The following is a 24,917-nucleotide window of genomic DNA, read 5'->3' on the forward strand; positions in this document are numbered from 1 at the left end:
TGGGCTGACATTACAGCTTTCAGTGCAAGCATGAAATGGACGTTAGAATATGTAGGAACTGGAGCAGAAAGTGAACACAACCCTTGAAACAAGGAGTCATTACAGTGGGCTGCTGCAGTCTGTACTGTATCTGACTTCATAATAGGGTAGTTTTTATCCTATTGTACCATCTGAATGAACTCTGCATTTCATCTCAGCCAGGTAATGGGTTTTGGCAGCACAATGAGCCGATCAGTTGACTCATTGCAATGCATCTGAGTATTTTAGTAATGCTCTGTGGAAAACGCAAACCACAGTTTTTAATGTCTATTCATGCTTCTTTTTTTAGAGAGAGAAAATCATGTTTCTTACCTGATGATTGCAGTAGGTATTCTGTAAATAAATTAGCCCAGATAGCACACATACGTCTGCAAGATGTGTTAAAGATCACTTGATCTGAAAAGCATCTGCTGTTTTACATACATTCTAAATCTAAACATCTTAAAGACATCTAATAGACGTCTATTTGCCATCTGATAGGAAACGTCCTATAGACGTATTGCAGATGAGAAAACACTAAAAAATGCGTCTTGCAGATGTAAATGTAGACGTCAAATACACATCTCCATGATGTACATGTGCTATCAGGGAATACCATTTCATTAAAAGCAATACTTTATTTAAATTCAAACAATAGAGTGCATAACCTTTTATTAGTGCAAGGATCAAATGCATTTACAATAAACTTACAATAAAAGTGACTTACAAATTATTTGCTCTTAGAGCAACAAAATATGCACTGGGTGTTAAAAATGACTTCTTTACAGTGTTTTACCACTTTGAAGGTGAAGTTGCTTTTACTGGGGTAATTTTATTCCCAAATATAAGCCACTTTTAACCCTAGCTTGGCTTAAGCATTTTTATTTCATTTTTTACATTTATTTATAGTACTTTTTAAAAAGGAATAGGTTACTACTTTTAAACCTGTGAAATAAAGCCCAGAAGTATCCACCTTTTTCTTCCTGTAAGAGTGGGCGCAGCCATTTGTAAATTTTATGAGTCTGGCTTCCATCTCATCTGCGTCCAGCTATTTTTAGCTGTATAAAACAGCTCGCTTTACTGCTTGATATTGCAGACTGGTGTGTCCTACCATATTATTTTAATGTATTATCTTAATTATGAACACACTGGTTTGTAGTGCAGTTTTACGTTTACTAAACTTTCTTCTTCTAGTTATTTCCCTAAAGCGGCTAATGAACCGAAAATCTCACCCATGACTTACTTCTGCATTGAAGGAAAAAGGTGGATAATATGTGAAACAATAAGGTGCTAGAATGTTACAGTGAGTTGTTTAACAATAGACAACAAATTGTAAACAAAATGCTTGAGAAAAATACAGATTAAAATGGTAAACATTTTTACAGATGGACAAAGTTATGTTACAGTCAGGTCACATGCTCATTTGCATGCTGTGCATATGCAAAAAAGTGTTAACCTATTAAGTATGCTACTAAGAACGTTAACCCAGGATTTACAAATGTGCAATGGGAAATGAACCCTGACGATCCAACTATCCAGCTACCCTGGGTTAAAAATAAAGCCCACATCAGTGCTTCTGAGTTTGGATAGTAGTCCAGTGCTGTTTTGACCTTTTCAATGCTAAAGCTAACAACACAAACACTGACAACAAATTAGATTTAAAGTAGAGCCTGCTTAGCATCACTGGAAGCACCGTAATGTGATGATTTTAAGATTATTGGAGTATTTGTACAGAGCCCCCCCCAACCCCCACCCCCCCGGTGAAAAAAACAGCATATGCTGGTAGGTAGGTTTTGATGCTGGTTTAAGCTGGTCCTTTGCTGGTTTTTGCTGGTCATGTTGCTGGTCAAGGACCAGCATGAACCAGCAAAGGACCAGCATAAACCAGCTAAAGACCAGCATAAACCAGCAAAGGACCAGCTTAAACCAGCATCAAAACCTACCTAACCAGCATTAAAACATACCTACCAGCATATGCTGTTTTTTCACCAGGGCCGAAAATGAGATGTAAGAAGAAAACGGTATTCCAATGCTTTCGTGTTTCCCCGAACAACTTTGCGTTCGCAAAATTGCAGGTACTAGCGAGTGCAAAATGTCTCGGTGGAACGCATTTTCCTTCCCTTCTCATTTTTTTCCGTCACTATCTCCTCATAGGGCCTCTGTATATTTGCACTAATATCATTTAATATATTGCACAACAGGTAAAAGTGATCATTCAACATCTTGGCATGCTACATTTCTACGAACGATCTACCGTTGAACGATGCCGCAATTTTTGCCTGCACTTGGGTGTAACGTCAAAGCTGGTGACCATCAAGACATGTGCTTTACAGAGGTTAACATGGCGCTCTAGCCGCTGAGTGACTTGCTCCAAAGCCTCTAAGTGCTCCAGGGAGTCTACCTCAAACGTTTGCCATAAGTCAACTGCAAAATACATCACACAAATAGCATAATAATTATTGATGAGACACAGTAAGCAGAACCATAAACAGCCCTACAGTTTTATATCCTACTGCAGTGCTTAATTTTACTTAGTATATATAAACAAACACGTTAACCCTTACATTCTCTGGTCCATTTTCCAGGGTCCAACATCAGATGAAGCTTGGCTTGTTCCATCTCTCGCCTGAGAGCATTATACTTGAGCCTCACCTCTGCTATTCTCTGCTGTCGATGCTCCAAGAATTTCAGCTTTGCACTAAAGAGGACTATACCCTGAAAACGTGGATGACAACATGTAAGTTTGCCTCCGTGTAAAATGTGAGTGACCTGAGATTAGCATTTTGCCTTTACACCACATGTTTTTATATTAAAGTAATATTAGTTTTCTATAACAGATTTCATATCCACCTTATTCTTAAATGCTTAAGTAAGCCTATGGGTGAGACTTCCTGTTCATTAGCGAGAAGAATAACAACCCTGGTGAAAAAAAAACAGCATATGCTGGTTAGGTAGGTTTTGATGCTGGTTTAAGCTGGTCCTTTGCTGGTTTATTCTGGTCTTTAGCTGGTTTATGCTGGTCCTTTGCTGGTTCATGCTGGTTCTTGACCAGCAACACGACCAGCAAAAACCAGCAAAGGACCAGCTTAAACCAGCATCAAAACCTACCTAACCAGCATTCCAGCATCAAAACACACCTACCAGCATATGCTGGTTTTTTCACCAGGGAACGTGCAGTAAACAGTAAAACTGTTTGCAATACAAACCAGTGTGTTCTTAATTAAGATAATACATTTAAATAATATGGTAACACACAGCAATTTGCAATATCAAGCAGCAAAACGAGCTGTTTTGTACAGCTAAAAATCGCAAAATGCGGATTACATTGGAAGCCAGGCCGATAAAATGTACAAATGGCCATGCCTACTCTTACGGAAAAATAAGGTGGATACAAAGTCAAAAACTGTATTCAGCTATCTTCAGTCTAATTCAAATCTTGACCCACAAAGCCATCAAATACACAGATACACTGAATTACACACTGTGAAATTTATTTAAAACATACGACCATGACTGCTTACTACAATGAATGAGTGAACAACTATACATTTTAAACTCTGCAACATAATACTGCTACATAAATTAAATGAAAAATAAGAAAAGAAAAAAATAAATAAGAAGAACATACATTCCTGAACATACAGATTTGGTTTTGTAATAACAATAGTGTTTTAAATGAAGCACCGTTTGAGGAAAAAAATGTATATGAAATATTGTATATAAGAGAATACAACATTGTCAAAATTACTTGAATGTATACAATACATTGTTAAATGAAAACTTTAACTTTTAAATAAAAAATACACATATAACACATTTGAAAAACTAAATAATATAAAATATTTCCTAAAAACTTAACAAAAAGTTGCATATTTTTCAGTAATAGAAAAAATAGTATGTATAAACAATATAAAATCACATTCTAAATCAGTGTCTTGTGTCTAGTTTGAGTCAGAGTTTTAAAAAAGAAATAAAAAACAATGAGTGTTTTAAGTTTTGAGAATTAATTTACTTCCAGATTAAAATTTCCTGATAATTTACTCACCCCCCTGTCATCCAAGATGTTGAAGTCTTTCTTTTTTCAGTCGAAAACTTTAAAATCGTAAAGGCTGTTTGACTTTCTTCACGTTCACTTTGTAAACACTGGATCGGTACTTCCACCTACGTCACACGTGCTTGATTATATAATGAGTGAGGTCAAGATAGTGCAGGACTAGCATTTATGATTAAAAAGTATATAAATTGTCCACATTTTTTAGAAAATGGCTGATTGTTTTGCTAGACAAGATGTTTATTCCTCAGCTGGCATCGTGTAGAGCCCTTTAAAGCTGCATTGAAACTGCAATTTGGACCTTCAACCCATTGGCCACCACTGAAGTCCGCCATTTGGAGAAAAACCCTGGAATGTTTTCCTCAAAAACGTAATTTCTTTTACAACTGAAGAAGAAAAGCCAAATTATCCGAAATTTGTAATTCTGGAAGTGAACTAATCCTTTAAGGCTGGAATATACTACATGACTTTTAGAATCATTATAAACACAAACTCGTGCCCAAAACCCTGACTTCTTCGAATTTTGCCAACAAACGCTCTCCTCCAGATGGAAAATCAGGGTAAAAATCTAGGCAAAAGTTGTGTAGGATATCCCAGCCCTTCTTTTAGAAAACAGTGTCGCGAGTCAAGATAATTGGCTAAAGAACAGATTTTTGTGTCTAAGCAATTCAAAAAACTGTAAGAGTTGAATCAAGCACTACCAGTTCAATGGATCATACAAAGACAGCAGTTTGTGAATGAAATACAACGCAGACAGACAGACAGAAACAATTTTTTTTCATTGACACATTTTGAACCTCACCTTGTTCCCTGCCCCACCTCTCTTCTGTACGCCATTTACATTATCAATCTCATAGACTTTAATTTCATAAGAGTCAGAACCACCCCGATCCACCCGGTGCGTTTTGGGCCCACTGGCGGATCTCTTCAGCGACAGAAGGTTGTCTTGAGATGGACGTCTTACACTGGACCCTGTGGACAAAGACAAGTGAAGATCATCTTGTTTTTTTATGTGAGAATGCATAAACTTAGAAAATTCCTTACCTATGTTGGTTCTTTTCTTGGAGCTTCTCATGCCTTTAGCACCACCATTCGAGCAGTTCTGATCGCTGATAGAGTTGTGCGTTGAACTGCTGCTGATTGTAGCTTCGCTGTCTCTAAGCATGCTTTCATAGCCACTACTGACCATACTGCTCCTGTTATAGAGTAAAGCCGTTTTACACATGGCAGGAGGCAACTCTCCACTGAGAACACTGGTGGTATCACTGGCATGGCCGCTGCAGTGGTGTGGTGTGCGTGGAGCGGTGATCCGGCTGTATGGGGACGGCAATGTGTGAACGAATGGCTTTGTCGCCCCCAGTTCCTCACATTCATCTAAATCAGACCCAAAAGCAGAAAGAGAGTCTCTACTGCTTCTTAGAAGCTCAACTCTTCCTTTCCGGACTGCACCAGGGGAGTTCAAACCGCCACTGTCTTGACTTCGGGATAGGGAGTGTGTTGACCAGGAGCTTTGGCTGACAAGAGCTCCGTTAGGAGAAAAGCTTGAGCTCCTGTTGATTGAGTGTCTAGTAGGTTTGGGGGACAAGTTAGGCATCTTTTGAATCTTCGAACTGGGCATGAATTTATTAACTGTTGTGGCCTTAGAGTGACCATTTTTAGATAGCCGGGTTGCATCATTGGCATCATGCATGGGGAAGAACTGTGGAACCCTTCCAAGACTCTGACTAGCTCGACACCTTACAAAGTCCTCAAAGTCTTCTTTAAAACCAAGCGGGCTGGGTTGAGCTGAAACATAATCTTTGTCTAAAAGGCCTTTCGGAGCCATATCGATGAAAGCAGTCTCTTCGAGGAACTTGCTTTTAAGTCTTGAGCTAGAATTACCTTCCAAGCTTCCCGTTGAGCACCCGCTCTTACTGTGATCCCAAGTTTGGCTCCTGCCGGATAATGCTTTCAGTTTTGCATTAAACAACTTGCTGCTCTCTTCAAAATGAGATTTAGTAGCCAGGTTCAGCATTGCATTTCTGGCTATTGCTGATTCATTCTTCGTCTCTTTTCTTTTGAGATTGGGACTGTTTGTTGATGTTGATGGCATGTTGTCCTTGGTCCACTCCATGGGATAATCTTTCTTGGTGTATTGTTTTTTCTCTGGAGTTTCTCTTGGACTTTGTACGTTCTTTTGTTCTGTTTTCATTTGAAGGACATCCTTGATGTCTTTCTTGTTGTTCTGGCACATCCAGCTCTGCTCAGGTTTAATTTCACAAGCATATTTTCTAGACTTGGAGACCTCACAGGGAGGGTTAAGTTTAACCATGGCTTCTTTAGGTTTCTCCTTCACATCTTCAGTCAGAGGCACCTCAGACCAAGTATCATGCTGCGGCTGTTCTTTCGAATCAATGAAGCTGCTTGCCTTGTCAATATGTGCATTGATTTTTGTGGGGTTTTCAGCTGCATCTGATGAGGCCGTTGAGACTTCGTTCTCTGAACTTTGTGCATTAGAGTTGGAACTATAAAACTCTGCTGTTTGTTCTTCACCTATGCTGCCGATAATCCTGACGGACTGACTTCCTGGCGTTAAAGCTTGGAGAGATTGTGACTCATGAATACTTAATATTTGTGCCTTTCCTTGCTCAGTGGCCCCATTTATTGTTACCTCCTCAACCACGGTATACACAAGCTCATCGTGTCCATTAAGATCCAGCGGCTTTTGAACAGTCACGGTGATGGTGGCCCTCATCTCTTTCTGTTTTTTTCCCATACAATGTGGAACATCTCCATTCAATGAGGCAGCAGGTGGGGAGCTCAAACTGGAAGACAAGGATGATGAAAAAGAAGAGGACGAGGTAGACCTTGGAGAACTCTTGCCGATGGGAGAAATTCGTGTCTCGGGTTGCATTGCGGAGTTATCCGATAATCTCATTTTACCTTGGTCTTCCAATTTCAAAGATAGTGCACTGGGTATTACATTCATCATTTTATTATGAAGCTTAGATTTGCTTGCAGATTGGCTGGACTGCATGGGATTACTCGGTTTGACAACATCAAACGATGGCGGACATTTCTGAATAACCTGTGAATTGGCGGTACTTGGGATTTCTGCACTGTTGTGAATTATCGCAAATGTTTTTGAAGAGTTTCCTTGTCTGGTACTATCAGATTCTCTTTTGTTTGATGCTTGAATGTCCAATGAATTGGATTTCTTTTTAATTTGGCTTAAGTGAGGTGATTTTCTCATAGTGTTCGCTTGCTGATCTTTGCATAGATCCAACTCTGTCCCGTCTATGTTTCCCAGTCGATTCTGGAGTTCTGCAAATGTGTTGCACTTCAGGCACTCAAAATCTGATTCGTTTTGTAATATTGTTGGTGTCGACTCTTCCTTAGTCTTTTCTTTTGATATCTGCTTCATGCGATTGGCAATTGGTGGAGAGATTTCACAAAACTTCATCAGCGAGAGCTTCTTGGACTCCAGTTTGCTCTTGAGTAAGGACGGAATAATAGGCAAAACCTCTCTGCTTCTGTTTGTAACTTCTTTATCTAAGAGCTCAGATGGATCCATAGGGATAATAGCATCACAAGACTTATCACTCTCAGGGTAAAATGCTGGATCACTAGAGAAACCAGGAGAGGAGAGATCTTGATCCAGTGTTCCTGTAGATTGGAATCTTAGCTTGGTGGAATTATTAAATTTCCTCTCGTTGCCTAAGCTTCTTCCTCCAGGCGAGCTTGAAGAGGATTTCTGGAAAATAGAATAAAAACTCAGTCTATGTTCACAGCACGTGTAATCTGGAAAACATGTCTATAAGCATACCCTTATCTTCTTTTTCTGCTTTCGCATTCGAGTCACAGTCTGCATTGTACAAAGGCTTTCTGTTAGGTCTTCAGGCAAGGTGGATATATGCGCAATAATTGTGGTGGAGCAGTTGACGTTGCTCAGAGAGTCTTGCAAAAGCATGGCTAATTTACTTCCCCTGTAATGAAGAAATTGTCACTGATAATTACATTTACTTAATTGCTTTTTACTTAATTAAATCACTGTGCTTCATGTTCATATACTCTTATAATTGAGATATACATAGACGTACCTATTAGCGACGTGATTATGTCTATTGAGATTGGCTGTGATAAAGTTTCCAAGCTCAGCGAGGCAGACGCCACAGTTGCTTCCTTCTCTCTCCCCCACACAGCTCCCTAAATCGATCAGGCTCAGCTTGCTTTGATCCACATTCACTGAGGAAAGTATATATTTTACACCAGAAATTTAAAGAAACAAACCATTTTAAGAATATCATAAATGCAAAACTGGCTTTTTTAATATGCTAAAAACAGAAACAAGTATGAAATTTCACTCTACTGTCAGAAATGTCATCTAATAGTTTGTATTTCAAGATCTGTATTGACAATCTACTCATGTACATCTTGATATGTGACCCTAGACCACAAAGTCAGTCATTAGGGTCAACTTTTTGATTTTGACATTTATACATCATATTCAATATCATATTCAATAAATAAGCTTTCCATTGATGTATGGTTTGTTTAGGGCAATATCTGGCTAAAATACAACTATTCGAAAATCTGGAATCTGAGGGTGCAAAAAATCAAAATATTGAGAAAATCGCCTTTAAATTTCTCCAAATGAAGTTCTTAGCAGTGCATATTACTAATCAAAAATTACGTTTTGATATGTTTACGGTAAGAATTTCTTTGTGGAACATGATCTTTACTTAATATACTAATGCTTTTTGGCATAAAAGATAAATCTATAATTTTTGACCCATACAATGTATTTTTGGCTATTGCTACAGTTATACCCGTGTCACTTAAGACTGATTTAGTGGTCCAGGGTCACATATTAGAACCATGAAATAGCAACTGCACTCACTCCCAGATTTGGTGCTGCTTCCTATGTGTTGTTGGTGAACATGCAGGGTGAAGAACATGTGACAACAATGCGGTGGTCTCCTTCCACAGTCCACCATCCCACTGCGAGATGCAAGAGCTGTATCTAGCAGGAAAGCTGCTCTTTCTGGGGTCGAAGCATTTAGTACTCTGAGGTTGCAGAGCTAAATCAAGATAACACAATCCAATAATGAGACTCTTAAGTAAATGGGAATGTCTCAATTAACATACCAATGAGTATGTATTAAGTTTGTATTGATTGCTCAGGAATACTGATAATATGCCCTGCAAAGGGTTATAAATGTCATGCAAAATGTGGTTTTAAGGAATATTCTGGGTTCAGTATATGTTAAGCTCAATCAATAGTGATGTTGATTTGATTACCACAAAAATAATGTGTACTTAAAGGGGTCATCGGATGCAAAGTTCACTTTTTCATGTTGTTTGAACATTAATGTGTGTTGGCAGTGTATGTACAAATCTACCCTATAATGATTAAAAATCCATGCAGTGGTTTTTAATTAATCTGTAAAAATATCCCCTTTGTCAAATTGAGCCATTCTCTGATGCCTGTTGTTGTGGTCTCACACCGACAGAGGCCTCTCCCAACGATAGTTGATTGACATGAGCGTTTTACCTCAGACCCGCCCTAAATGCCAGAGCAGGGATGTAAGTTAGACAAGAATATCTCTGATTGAGCGACTGAGGTGTTGTGTTGCTGGATGTAATAATGAACATAGTGGTCGTCATTTACTCCCGACATCTGAGCCGCTGAAGATGCAGTGGATTAAGTTTATTTGTGAAGGGAATGCGCCTCCCGATCTACATAAATGCGTCTATTTTCGAGCAAATCATTCATGATCCAGCTCCACCTACAGTAGAAGTGAGTAGAAGTTTTTTTTTTTATGAATCTCTGCAATCACCTTTCCTAATAATGTGCTAGTTAGCAAGTTTTGCGCCTAAACGTGCGAAATGCAGCTAAAATTAAAAAACAATCTCTCAGAGCAGCCCGTCACTCCACAGTGAGAAGAGAGGGGCGGGGCCAGCAGAGCTTATTTGCATTTAAAGGAGCATTCCCTCAGAATGGGATGATTTTTGCAGAGCTCAAGGTAAAAAGTGTTGTTTTACACTACCGTTGAGAATTTTTAACCAAAGTATATTAGAGACTTTTCATTAAGACCCTAAAGAATCATATCAACTTGTGGATAATGGGCATCCGATGACCTCTTTAAAGGGATAGTTCACCCAAAAATGAAAATTCTGTCATGAATTACTCACCCTCATGTCGTTCCAAACCTGTAAGAGCTTTGTTCATCTTCAGAGCACAAGATATTTTGATGAAATCTGAATCTTTTTGACCCTGCATGCACAGCAATGTAACTACCACGTTCAATGCCCAGAAAGATAGTAAGGACATTGTTAATAACAAAAAAGTTAACTTTATTCAGCAATTTTTTCTCTTCCGTGTCAGTCTTCGTCACATGTTCATGAGAGTATCACAACGCTTGGTACTGTTGTGAACATGTGTCAAAGATTGACATGAAAGAGAAGAAATTGTTGAATTAAGTCATTATTTTTGTTTCCGTTGCACACAAAAAGTATTCTCATAGCGTCATAACATTATGGTTGCACCACTGATGTCACATGGACTATTTTAACAATGTCCTTACTACCTTTCTGCGCCACAAATGTGATAGTTACGTTGCTGTCTATGCAGGGTCAGAAAGCTCTCAGATTTCATCAAAATATCTTAATTTGTGTTCCGAAGATGAATGAAGGTCTTACAGGTTTGGAACAACATGAGGGTGAGTAATTAATGACAGAATTTTCATTTTTGCATGAACTAACCCTTTAATTCACTATTTTTTGCAAAGCTGCTTTGGTACAGTATGCACAAAGCGGCAAATAAATGGGAATTAAAAATAAATTAAAGTCTTGGCATTAGAACAAAGGAAGTGTGATCAACCCTTGCCTGTACTCCACAGACGGGGTCCTCTTTGAGGAAAGCATCTGGTTTATAGGTCTCCTTACAGTTGCCTGTGTCAACATCAGAGAGTAAATCCCTGATGGCATTGTTTTCCCCACAGACCTCTACGGCTGACACGGAAACTGAGATGTTTGCCCATGTCTTGTCTTTCTTTCTGGTAATGAGCTTGAAAAGCCAAGATATAGCACAAGGAATGACTCCTAGGCTTTGAGTGCAACCATCGTGGCCAATCATTGTGTAAGACATTCCTGTAAAACAAAAAACATGAAGTGAGAATGCTGGTTTTTTAAATAACACATCCCCATTAGGTGAAAAATTTCCCCTTTTAGGGTTTTGCAGAATAATGAAAATGAAATGAAAATCCACAGACTGAAATATGCTTAAATACGTAGTGAATTACTTTACAAACTGGGGTGTAAAATGCGTTGTGGCAATGTCATGACCAATTAAATGTAAAGCACTTTACTGGCAGTCAGGCATGGGCCGGTTTAAAAGATTTATGATGTCTGGCTGGGAGCCAAGGGCCAACATGGAGGCCGGGTAATTCAATCTGGCTAATAGAGAATGATGTCATACTCCAAATGCCATGTAGAGACTGTTGTCATGATTTTGGGTGGATAACAATTAATAACCTAAAGGTAAATGACCTGTGATGACCCACTGTGTAGCCTCTATGTCATTCTATTAATTGAGAGGCTCCACAGTAGCAAAAACATATGTAAATCTGAACCTTTTTGTGTCAACACTATGCAACGCAGAGCTATGGAAGTCTGTTTGCCTCAGAGTATAAAAGTAAAAGATAATTGTGAGAAATAAGGTTTACAATTATGAGATTAAATATTGTATTGCAAGATATTAAGCTACTTTCTGAGATATATAAAGTCGTACTTTATAAAAAAAACAAAGTCACATTTACCTTTTTTTACTTTAAGTAAAACAATCCTATAATTGAAACTACAGAGCATTGATCATAAAACTAAGCATCCTATCATATATCATCCTACATTACTGGGAGATATAGAGAGCGACAACTGATATTTATAGCATTTTATGTAAGTAGTGTACTATACAACTCTAACTGATTTAAGTTGCATTTTTTGGCCATATAAATAACATTAACATCAACAAATTGCATATTTGTGTCCTGAATAAAACTGAGGCGTTATTCCGTTTTTGTTTTTCCAAGTGTGAGCACCATATTCTTACTACATTATAATATACAAGCCATAAAAGTCTGATGTATTAAATATAATATTTTTATTTTTAGATTTACTTATATTATGTTTAAAGGGTTCAATAAACTGTTATATTTATATATAAAAATAGATATTTTTTTCCCTGACCATTATTTCATGTAGTACAATGGCGTTTTAGTGCCATGTTAAAAAATTGAATTTTAGTCATAATATAGTCATAACATTTATAGTCATAATATTTAAAGAAAGTAAAAATGACAAGAATAAAGTTGAAATATTTTGAGAAAAAAAGTCAAAATTATGAAAATAAAGTAGAAATATTTTAAGAATAAAATCTGCCCATTATTCCATGTAGTATGACAATGTTTTAGAGCCATGTAAAAAAACAACAACTGAGATTAAAGTCATAATATTAAAAAAAAAAAAAAAAAAAAAAAAAAAAGTAAAAAAATTAAGAGAATAAAGTCAAAATATTTTGAGAATAAAGTCTGAACAATATTTCATGTTGTACGACAGCATTTTCGTGTCATATAAAAAAAATCAAAGATTACGAGATTAAAGTCGTAATATTTTAAGAAAAAAGTCAAATGTAGGAGAATAAAGTCATAGCAATATGACAATAAAGTCATAAAAATATGAAAATGAAGTCAAAATATTTTGATTGAAAATCTAAGATTACAAGATCAAAGTCACAATATTTAAAAATTAAACTTTATTATCGTAATTTTGACTTCATCCTCAAAATATTTGGACTTTAATCTTGTAATTTGATTATATTCTCGAAATATTTTTACTTTATTCTTGTAATTTTTACTTTATTCTCGAAATATTTAGACTTCATTCTTGTATTGCTATGACTTCATTCCGGTAATTTTGACTTTATTCTCACAATATTTCGACTTTATTCTCATAATTTTTTACTGTTTTCTCAAAATATGATGAATTTAATCTCATAATCTTACATTTTTTTAAACATGACACCAAAGTGCCACCATACATATGTCATGCTTTGCAGGTTTTAAAAAGATTTTAATATCACTTACTTACCCACATTAGTTTGTCCAAAGCTTAGGATGCAACCATCCGTTCCTGCAAGCACACACTGCAGCACTTCACACAAGCTGTTCTCACAAACTTCTGCCTGAAAAATAACATTCAACTTGTTTTGTTTTTTTTATGGCAACATCATTTTATCATTTGTCAGTCAAACTGTACATAAATTACATGTACATTTCAAGGACCTTTCACATCTCCTAAGATGTGGAATTATTTATCTAAATGTGCATCTAATACTAAATGAAATCAGCTCAGTTGATTGCACTGAATAAGAATATCCAGGTATCGGATATCTGCACTCAAGTGACCAAATCTGAGAGTGCTGCAGATGTTTGGATATTATGACTCAGATGGGCTTCAGACAGCAGACAGATCAGTTTTCACATCATAAGACAGAAATAACAAAGCAGTGGCTCTGACCTGGGTTGAATCAGGGCCAAAGGCAGCATCAAAGGTGAAGGTCTTTGAGGAGACTGTAGTTCCAGCAGTCTGTCTCTGAGGGTTGAAAGTGGGTACATTCAGCACTGTGATCTGTTTCTTCTGCAGGTCCAGTTTGTAAGAGTAGGACCGGGACAGGTCTGACACAGGAGCTGAGCACACTCGCAGCATCACTTTGACCTAGAATTGGGGGAACAAACCCAAAACAATGTACTGTTAGGATATTACATTTTTCTAATACAGATTTTAAAGTGAATAGTGTGGCTAGTTTTATGATTTAATGCTATCTAAATTGCCAGACGTTTGCTGAGACAAAAACTGTCCTTTTTCCTGTAACTATAACCATAACGGTAACATTTCTAACTTAAAATATCCCACTTTCGCTAAGCATGATGTCACTGAACACACATCTAAACTGGGTTTAGGTTAATGCTTTGTCTGATATCTAATGCATTTGTCCAGTGATATTATCTTCTCTGTCCTGAGTCTGTCAAATCATATTTACACCAAATGAATTATTTAAGAATCCATTATCTCCGCTACAGTTGCTGGACGTGCGGTGCTGAGTGCGATCTAGCTACCAGGTGCTACCCTGAGAGCGATATAATTTGAAACTCAAGACGAGTCCCATCAGCGCAAACTGTGGAGAGTGAAGTCAGGGCCAGCTACAATTAAACTAAATTGATTTCCCTTCCTCAAGGAGGTGGTGCGATGGAATGGGAAGGCCATTAACATCACATTCAGAGGTTACAGTATGTGCAGCCTTCTCTAAATGGTGAGGCAGCTAGAAGGCAACCACATCACAAGGACAGACTGAAGGGCATCTAAATCATCCGATCAGAGGAGTGGCACAGAGGAGTGTATGTAGGAAGAAAGATTTTTCCTTATTCAGAAAATGGTACACAAAGATAAATATGTTTAAAATAATGGAGACAGTTATAATGGTAGCTTAATAAAGCTGTTTAATTTTACATGGAGGTCATGGTAGCTGCCATGTTAACATCACATGACCACTCAAATAATCACTTCATCTTGCTAACTAAATATTAAATAATAGATGTATGTGAACAGGGTTTTTTTTTTCATGGAATCCACCGCTGAGAAAACAAAATAGGCACACTACCATTCAAAATATTTTTTTGCTTTTTTAAGAGATTATCTTTTTTCTTAGAATTGCATGATATAAACTCACATTTGCAGGATATAGTTGAAATTGCGTGTTTGTATTTCACAATTCTTACTTTTTCTCTCGCAATTGCAAGTTTACATCTTGCAATTAAGACTTTTTTCCTCCGAAATTGTGATTAAATTCAGATTTGCGGGATAAAAACCCACAATTATGGGGGGGTTATTACGGGGGGGGGGGTTAATTAAAATCCATGCAGCGGTTTTTAATTAATCTGTAAAAATAATATCCCCTTTTTCAAATCGAGCCATTCTCAGATGCCTGTCTGTGTGGCATCACATCGACAGAGGCCGCTCCCACGATAGTTGATTGACATGAGCGTCTTACTTCACATCAGCTGTAACAGTCAGCTGAAGATGCAGTGGATTACATTTGTTTGTGAAAGGAATGCGCCTCCCGATCCGATGACCCCTTTAAGATATAAACTCACAATTGCGGGAAATAAAGGCTGTGAGTTTACTTTTTCTCTCAGAATTTGCGCGTCTGTATTTCTCAATTCTGAGTTTTTTTCTCTCGCAATTGTGAGTTTACATATCACAATTCTGATTTTTATTCTCAGAATTGTGTGATATAAACTTGCAATTGCGAGTTATGAAGTCAGAATTGTGAGTTATAAAGTCAGAATTGCAAGATCTAAACTCGTAATTGTGGGAAATAAAGTCGGAATTGCGAGTTAAATTTTTTTCTCAGAAATTTGTTTTTATCTTGCAAATTATGAGTATATACAATTTTGAGTTATAAAGTCAGAATTGTGGGATGAACTCCCAATTGTGGAAAATAAAGTAGTAATTGTGAGTTACATTTTTTTTTCTCAGAAATATGTTTGTATCTCGCAATTACGCCTTTATTTCTCAGAATTGTGTGATATAAACTCGCAATGTCAAGTTATAAAATCAGAATTGCGAGATATAAAGTCACAATTGTGGGATATAAACTTGCAATTGTGGGAAATGAAGTCGTACCTGCGTGTTGACTTTTTTTCTCAGAAATGTATGTGTATCTCAAAATTCTTACTTTTTTCATTGCAATTGCAAATTTATATATGACAACTTTTTTTCTCACAATTGCAGGTTTATATCTTGCAATTCTGGCTATTTTCTCAGAACTGTGAGATATAAACTCAAAATTGTGAGCTACAAAGTCAATTTTGAGGGGAAAAAATTATATTTTCTCAGAACTGCGAGTTCATATCTCACATTTCTGACTTTTTTCTCACAATTGCGCATTTACATCTTGCAATTCTGACTTTTTTTTTCTCTGAATTTCGAGATATAAACTGTGAGTTATATTTTGAGATATATTGAGAATTGTGAGTTATAAAGTCAGAATTGCGGGATATAAACTTGAAATTGTGGTAAACAAAGTCGTAATTGTGAGTTGCTAGTCAATTTCTAGTTTATATCTAGTTAATAGTTAATAGCTTGCAATTGTCAGAAGTGCAAGATATAAACAGTTCACAGAGAAAAAAAGTAACAATTGCTTTTTATCACGCAAATTTGTGATGCATGCATAAATTTAGTTTATATCACACATTCTGACTCTCGCAATTCTGACTTTGTAACATGCAATTGTGAGCTTATATCTCACAATTTTAAAAAAAAGAAGTCAGAACTGAGTTTGTATCCTGCAATTCTGATAAAAGAATCAGAACTGTAAGATGTGAACTCGCAATTGCAAGAAAAAAGTCTGAATTGTAAGATAAAAAGCTGCAAATAATTTTTTTATTTAGTTGCGGAAACAGGCTTTCATAGTATTTTTACAATACAATATCATGTAATAATATAAGCATCCATATACATTTTGGTGGTGTCAGGTAGCAAACGTGAATCAATCAATATTTGCAGTAAACATTTAAGCCATACCTTTCCCATCCCAGGTGTTTCCTTGCTCTTACTGGCAGCCTGAAAAATGTTTCCTGGTGCTAGAGGAGGAGATTTCTGCAGAAGACTACAGAAGTTTGTCATGTGTTGGGAAGCACTGCTCTCTGAGAAGTGCCTTCCTCTTCTAACCATTACGTTCAACTTCTGTGCTGCCCTGTATATGTTCAGTGATTTGACAGAGTTTAGTTTAGATACATTCACAAAGCATTTGTCTGTTTTTTACAACAAACATCTTTATTTATTTTTTCTGGTCAGTACCTATTACCTGACAAAGAAAGACAAGGCAGCAGATGTTCCTGCAGGGAGCAGAGAGGACATACTGGAAGAACGCGTTGGCTGTGTGGCGCCATAGTTGCATAGTGCTGTAGAGGTCATGTTCTCCTTCTCATTCACCTTCCCTGCATGCAAAGAACTCTGGAAGGGCTGAGAAAGATTTATCTTTACTGATATTGTCAGGTTCAGTAATTAAAGGAATAGTTCACCCAAATAAAAACGTATTAATCCACAATCCATTCAGGATCTAAAAGAAATGTTTGTTCACAGGAATAGATTTTAAGAAATTTAGCGTTACATCACTTGCTCACCAATGGATCCTTTTCAGTGAATGGGTGCCGTCAGCAGCTGATCATCACAATAATCCACAAGTAATCCACATGACTCCAGTCCGTCAATTATTATCTTGTTAAGTAAAATGATGCATGTTTGTAAGAAATAAATGCATTATTAAGGAGCTTTAACCAAGATATGACTAAACTATGAGTCCATATCAATAATAACTCTCCAGTGAAAAGTCCATCTCACAGCATCAAAACCCACAGACACACAGTATTTGTTTAGAACTGTTTTGAACTGTTGTTTTGCTTGTAAATTATGCTTGATCTGCATTCTCCCCGAACTTGTAATTAAGCTGGAAGTAGCAGTTTTAAGTTAAAAATGTCTTAATGATAAATTTCTTTATTACCAGCATGCACATTTTCACTTTGTAAGACATTAACTGATGGACTGGAGTCGTGGATTATTGTGATGCTTATATCAGCTGTTTGAACTCTCATTCTGATGGCACCCATTCACTGCAGAGGATCCATTTGCAAGCAAGTAATATAATGCTAAATTTCCCCAGATCTGTTACAATGAACAAACTCATCTACATCTTGGATGGCCTGAGGTTCTGTAAATTTTCAGCAAATTTTAATTTTTGGGTGAACTATTCCTTTAACACAATAAACTGGAAAAGCAATACGTGTAAAAAAAAATGCACTACATGAACATGTGTTTAAAAGGTTCATCCAAAAATGATCATTCTCATTAATTACTCACCCTCATGTCGTTCCAAACCCGTAAGACCTTCATTCATCTTCAGAACACAAATTAAGACATTTTTGATAAAATCCGAAAGCTTTCTGACCGTGACAGCAACACAACTACCACATTCAAGGCCCTTAAGTGTAGTAAGGACATCAGTGGTTCAACCATAATTATATAAAACCACAAGAGTACTTTTTCTGCGCAAAGAAAATTACTTTATTCAAAAATTTTCTTCTCTTCCATACACTGTGTTGTTACCTGAATGATCCACAGCTGTGTTTTTTTTGTTTAGTGATGGTTGCTCATGAGTTCCTTATTTGTCCTGAACCATGCATTAAGGCCCAGGGTGTGAACACTTTTTGAATTTGAAGATCAGGGTTAATTTTACTTATTTTGTCTTCTGGGAAACATGTAACAATGTAAACATGTATCTTCTGTAGCTTCTGAAGGGCAGTACAAAAAAAAAAAAAAAAAAGATATTTAGGCAAAATAAGAAAATTGTACACATCTCCATTCTGTTCAAAAGTTTTTGCCCCCCACTCTCAATGCATCGTTTTTCCTTCTGAAGCATCAGTGAGTGTTTGAACCTTCTGTAACAGTTGCATATGAGTCCCTCAGTTGTCCTCAGTGTGAAAAGATGGATCTCAAAATCATACAGTCATTGTTGGAAAGAATTTGTGTGCCCTGAAGGATTTTTCTGAAGAACAGCAGGCAGTTTAACTGTTCAGGACAAACAAGGGACTCATGAACAACTACAACTAAACAAATAAACACAGCTGTGGAGCATTCTGGAAAAAAACACAGTATTAAGAATCAAGGGGTTGTAAACTTTTGAACGGTGTTAAAATTTTTACAAATTCAACTATTGTTTTCTCTTGTGGACTATATGTAAACATCTTTTATGTGAAATATCTTATTCAGGTCAGTACTAAATAAACAATAACAAGCATTTTGTATGATTCCTCTTATTTTGGTACAATTTTGCAGATTCTGAAAGGGGGGTGTAAACTTTTGACCTTGGCTGTATCTTGCAATTCTGGCTTGTTTAAAGTTTATATCTCAGGAAAAAAGTCAGAATTGTACATTTTTATGACGTAATTTTTATAAAAAAATCAGAAGTGCAAGACAGTGTGTCGAAAGATACAGAAAGCTCTCGGATTTCATCAAAAATATCTTAATTTGTGTTCCAAACATAAACAAAGGTCTTACAGGTTTGGAACGACATGAGGGTGAGTAATTAATGACAGAATTTTCATTTTTGGCTGAACTATCCCTTTAATGCACTGCAGTCAGTCACTATTATTAGTGAATGCCACTATGAGCTGAGTCATATGTGCAGAGATGAAGTCATGAACCTCTTTGAACGCCTGAGGCTGCAGACACTGACGGGACGAGTCCTATTACTTCAGTCCAAATTCTAACCTCTTCTCAGCAGAATAAAAATATTCAGACTGTATTTCTTTGCCTCTGTTCAAGAAAACCATCATTTGCCTACAGTCATCCACATACCAAGAGTCACTCCCTGTCTTTATGTCTTATCAATGCTTCAATCCAGCCATGCGAAATAGGAGCCCCCTCTTTGCTCCCCTCCATTGGCAGAATGTAACGCCAATTAGCGCTGGGAGCAACCCTCGGGCAGAGACGGCAATATTGGCTCTGCTGTTATTCCTTTCTCCATCTCTGCTTTCTTTCTCTCACTTCTCTGTCCTCCAGAGAGAATGTGAGATTTAATTACGAGCACATCTTATTTCCGCTGCAACGCTTTCCATAAAAGCATGCTTGTCAGTGTTGGCCATTTCGAATAAAAACCTACAAAATGCATCTCTTCTGCTTTTACTCCAAGCATTAATCTTTTTTTTAAAATTCCACTTCAAGGACTGAGTGAGTCCACCTTGGATGTTTGCGTAATGAAATGGAGCTGGACTAATGGACTCGGTCTGCCATCATGCTCTCGGTCAGCGTCATATAAAGATCTGGTACTGAGTGCTGATGGAGCTGTCTGAGACGTTCACTCCCTGCCTTACTTTCGTAATGCGTTCTCATTTCATCTGTATTTACGAGCGCTGTATATGAATATTTCACTGGTCATTAAATATTACAGTGATATTGATCAAGCTTCTGTTTTTTTGACAGGCTTCTCTGTGGCATGGATAAAATGTGGGTTTAACCATTAACCAAAAAAGTCCTGTATCTGCTGCCTCTGCATCTAATCAAGACCAACTAGAGGGCTGCGGATCATAAGACGGCACATATGTGTCCTGGTGAGCAGACATAGCTATGCATATTTAATTTATATACTCTTACATTATGCACATGGATGATGTACTGGACATAAAATATGAACAGAGGAGAAACTGCTTCTGTTTTTGCTAGGATTATTTGGAGAAGAAATACATACACTACCACTGAAACGTTCTGTATTATGTTTTTAAAATAAGATTTGATATTAAAAAAAATATTATTTATTATTACATTTTAAAATAACTGTTTTAAAATGAAATTTATTACTGTGTTTGAATTTAAAGCATCATTACTCTAGTCTTCAGTGTCACATGATTCTTCAGAAATCATTCTAATATGCTGATTTAAGAAACATTTCTTATTATTACCAGTTCTGAAAAGTTTGAGCTTCTTCTTCTTATTTATTTAAAGATTCTTTGATTAAAAGAGATTTTAAAAGTACAGCATTAATTTGAAATAAAAATCTTTTGTAACCATGCAAAAGTCTTTGCTAAATGAATGTCCTTACTGAAAAAATGTGTTCATTTCTTGAACCAAAAAAAAATTAATAAATAAAATTTGAATGAAAGTGTATGTTTAGTATTTTTTTAAAGTGATAATTCACCCCAAAATGGAAATTCTATCATAATTTACTCACTGTTACGCGAGTAACGAATTACGAATCAAACTATGATTGTCTTTCTTCTGTGGAACAAACTATTTTAATTAGAAGACGTTTTTGTGAATACAATGAAAAAACATAATTACTTTACTCAAAAAACATAATTACTTTACAGCTAAGGAAAGAAAGGCATGGACATCTTGGATGACAACGGGGTGAGTACATTATCTGTAAATTTCTGTTGTGGAAGTGAACTTCTCCTTTAAGACCTAACGTGTTAGCTTGAACAACAGCAAACTAAATATATAAAAAATAAACAAATCAACTGGCCTACCTTTTGAGACATTGAATTGTTTCCTTTGCAGGAGGACAGGGGCCACAGGGCCTCCAAATGCTGACGTCCTTTAATCCAGCAATCCGGTGCTGCATTGCTGGGCCTCTGATGGGGGTCTGAGACAACAGATCGGTGGCTTGAGGTTCTGGGGAGCGTTTGCGAGCCTGAGTCTAGGCTTGTGGATGGGATGTTGGCAGTGGTAGGTGGAGCCCATATGGCCCGGTCCTGGGTGAGGATCGTGCGGATAGCCTCCTGCTTCAGCTGGCTAAAGTGAGTGGAGCAGACGCCACAGCGTCCGTCCACGTTGCCCCAGGCTTCTACAGTACTAGCAGGTGGTTTCATGCTCTCATAAAGATGAATGAAGACTTTGGGATCCTGAGGCACAGGAAGAAAAATGTTGTTGGTGACTCTTAAACATATCAAACATAAACTTACACATGCTTAGACTTAGATTTTATGAAATGTTGAAATGTAAAATTTTAATATTTTTAAAACACAAACCCCTTTAGTGACATGATTAATAATCCCCAGTGTTATTTTAGTATCAGTGACATTATTAATATTTTGAATCAGTTTTTATTTTAACCTACTCTACCAGTCAAAAAATTTTGAACAGTAAGATTTACAGTACAAACAGTCGAATATTTCATTTATTTCATTAATCCATGTCAAAGCTAAATTTTCAGCATCATTACTATACCATTCAAAAGCTTGGAGTCAGTATAATTAATTTGTTTTTATAATTAATACTTTTATTTAGCAAGGATTCTTTAAATTGATCAAAAGTGATGATAGACATTTATAATGTTACAAAATATTTCTGTTTTAGATAAATGCTGTTCTTCTGAACTTTCTATTCATCAAAGAAACCTAAAAAAATGATACTCAGCTGTTTTCATAATAATAATAATAGTAATAATAATAAATGTTTTTGAGCAGCAAATCAGAATATTACAATGATTTCTGAAGGATCATGTGACTGGAGTAATGATGCTAAAAATTCAGCTTTGAAATCACAGGAATAAATTACATTTTAAAATATATTCAAATAGAAAATAGTTATTTTTTAAATAGTAAAAAAAATTTTTTTTTACTGTTTTCGCTGTACTTTGAATCAAATAAATCCAGGCTGTGTGAGCAGAAAATACTTTTTTTAATAAAACATTTAAAATTAAAAAACTTTTGACTAGTATTGTATATTTTCCATTTCATTTTATTTCAAGTAACAAAATAGTTTTTTTAATGGTTTAAATTCTATTTTCAGTTTTAGTTAACTATAATAACCCTGATAATCCCATCTTATCTTTATCTTAAAATCAGTAATTATTCAAAAAATCTTAAATATCATGGAAAAAGAGGTCAGAGAGTTTACAAAAAACAAGTGGTCCAGTAACCTATTTCTCCCCACCACCAAATACTGAGACTCATGCCATCCGCAAATGCATCTGTCTCAGCTGATCACATTATAGTGTCATTTACTTTATTGTTCTCAGTAGGAACTGAGTTTTCATATCCCACCCATTATACCCCATATTTCAGTGTAATCAAGGCTAGACGAGTGTCACATGAATCACCGACCAACTGCAAAAGCTAATCGATTTAAACTCGTTTCAGGGGAAGGGGAAAAAAAGCATACGCCTCATATGTAATTGAAATATGAGACAGACTGTGGCCGATAGGGTGGACATGCATGCAGAAGTCCACTAAATACCACTCAAGAAAACTGAATTAGGTCCTAAATGTATGCAAATAGATAATAAAGGAGCATACTTACTTTGGTAGAAAGATTTCCGTCAATTACTTGTTTTAACGCTTCCCCTTTGAAGACATTGAAATGAGAGATGCACTTTTTGCACAAATCTCCTGTGTCGAAAAACGTCTCTCTTTTCGTCCCAGTGGACTTGATGGAGTTGTATTCAGGGGGGTAACCGTTTAACGATTCTTTGGACCATTTTGACCGTAGGAGAGAGTTAGTGAGGGGTGTCGGGAGGGAGCCCGCAAACCCTGTCCAAGGTGCTGCATGGGAATCATATGCTGAAGAGCCAGCGCCTTCGGGCGGGAGACGCTCCTTCTGCGCTGCGTGACCCTTGAACACGGGACCCATTTTAACGTTGGTCATCTGTAAATAAATATAGATACATGCAGAATTACTTTTATTGAACATTCGACTCAATGTGAAACATATTTAGTCATAAAGGAAAACAGCTGAGCTAACAAATGATGCATATTACTTACAGCCACAGAAGAACTACTTAGTCACCCACTTACCATGAACCGCTCACTGCCTGTTGTTTCACAGTATCCTGTTTGATTCTTCATATTCGGAACGAATAGACGCTCAATAAAATAATCTCAACGCGTCCTCCACAATAACTTTCCATTCGTTTCAAATAAAAAATAGGTTGCACGCAAAAAAAAAAATCTGCGTCGTCCTCGTAGCAAATGCAGTGATTTTGCGTACCGTCCTTTTGTGTTCTTGGAGAACTCCGGTGAGTGAAAGTGAATGTTTAATTACTGTTTACGCGAATGCAAAAAGTCCTTGAATTAAATCGTCCCTCCCGAGCTTTTCTGTAAGTTGCCGTTGTTTTTAATGCCCATTGTGAACTTTATTCCTTAGGGAAACTGTGCAAGCAAGGCATATCTGATGAAAAAAAGCTTTTTATATTCATCCTTCGGTTGTTGTTGCATTATGTCTTCATCTTTTTTGTTCTCCGTTACAGTACCACCCACTTGTCATTGCTCTAAGGAATTGAGATCACAAACACTGTTGTGGTTACCATATAGTCAGATTGATCATGAGATAGCGCCACCCATCGACTAATATTTAAATCTGCAAACGACAGTGCTGCCCACATGCGGATTTATAGGCTACAAGTTTGAAAATTAGTGTTTTTGGTGCATTTGTATCAACACAGCACAAGAGATTTGAATGATTGTGTGTGATAAAAAAAAATACACAACCACTCATTTTTTTTTTTTTTTAAAACAGTAAGTTTAAATGTTTTTTTAAATAAGTCTTTTCTGCTCGCCAAGCCTGTATTTATTTAATCCAAAGTACAGCTAAACTAAAAATGTTACATTTATTTTACTATTTAAAATAACTATTTTCTATTTGAATATATTTTGAAAAGTAAATTATTCCTGTGGTCAAATAAAGGCAGAATTTTGAGCATCATTACTCAGTCTTCAGTGTCACATGATCCTTCAAAAATCATTTTATCATTCTAATATGCTGATTTGCTGTTCAGGAAACGTTTGTTATTATTGTTATTATTATCAATATTTAAAACAGTTTAGTACATTTGTTTCAGGATTCTTTGATGAATAGAAAGATCCAAAGATCAGAATTTATCTAAAATAAAAAGCTTTTGTAAGATTATACACTATATCATTTAAAAGCTTGGAGTCTGTATATTATAGAAATTAATACTTTTATTTAGCAAGGATGCTTTAAATTGATCAAAAGTGTTGATAAAGACATTTGTAATGTTACAAAATATTCTGTTTCAGAATATTGTTTCAGCTGTTCTTATGAACTTTCTATTTATCAAAAAACCTGAAAAATTCTACTGCACTGTTTTCATCCTATTATATAATAATAAATGTTTTTGGAGCAGCAAATCAGAATATTAGAATGATTTCTGAAGGATCATGTGACTGGAGTAATGATGCTAAAAAAATCTGCTTTGAAATCACAGGAATAAATTACATTTTAAAATATATTCAAA

At 36.3% G+C, this 24,917-nt stretch overlaps 1 protein-coding gene across 1 annotated transcript; it reads right to left on the reverse strand.

Moving 5' to 3' along the window:
- Window positions 1-1,816: 1,816 nt before the first annotated feature.
- On the reverse strand, window positions 1,817-23,922 carry kif26bb (kinesin family member 26Bb). The gene is made up of 15 exons (XM_051139579.1): window positions 23,458-23,922; window positions 22,964-23,308; window positions 21,190-21,564; window positions 16,974-17,131; window positions 16,691-16,862; window positions 13,625-13,822; window positions 13,196-13,289; window positions 10,938-11,200; window positions 8,949-9,129; window positions 8,149-8,293; window positions 7,875-8,034; window positions 5,114-7,802; window positions 4,872-5,041; window positions 2,583-2,733; window positions 1,817-2,442 (listed from the first exon to the last, which is right to left on the reverse strand). Exons 1-15 carry the CDS (start codon window positions 23,506-23,508, stop codon window positions 2,258-2,260), a joined length of 5,337 nt encoding a protein of 1,778 aa, XP_050995536.1. The 5' UTR covers window positions 23,509-23,922; the 3' UTR covers window positions 1,817-2,257.
- Between the last annotated feature and the right edge of the window lie 995 nt (window positions 23,923-24,917).

Source organism: Labeo rohita, chromosome 20 (genome assembly GCF_022985175.1).
Source record: "Labeo rohita strain BAU-BD-2019 chromosome 20, IGBB_LRoh.1.0, whole genome shotgun sequence".
Classification (NCBI taxonomy): domain Eukaryota; kingdom Metazoa; phylum Chordata; class Actinopteri; order Cypriniformes; family Cyprinidae; genus Labeo; species Labeo rohita.

What these genes read in the sequence shown, in the direction of transcription:
- kif26bb (XM_051139579.1), bottom strand. Translation starts at nt 23,508, where the DNA reads ATGAAGAATCAAACAGGATACTGTGAAACAACAGGCAGTGAGCGGTTC. An exon ending in CAGGCAGTGAGCGGTTCATG is followed by an intron (nt 23,309 to 23,457) that starts GTAAGTGGGTGA and finishes ATTTATTTACAG; the next exon opens with ATGACCAACGTTAAAATGGG. An exon ending in CAAGAAAAGAACCAACATAG is followed by an intron (nt 5,042 to 5,113) that starts GTAAGGAATTTT and finishes CTTTGTCCACAG; the next exon opens with GGTCCAGTGTAAGACGTCCA.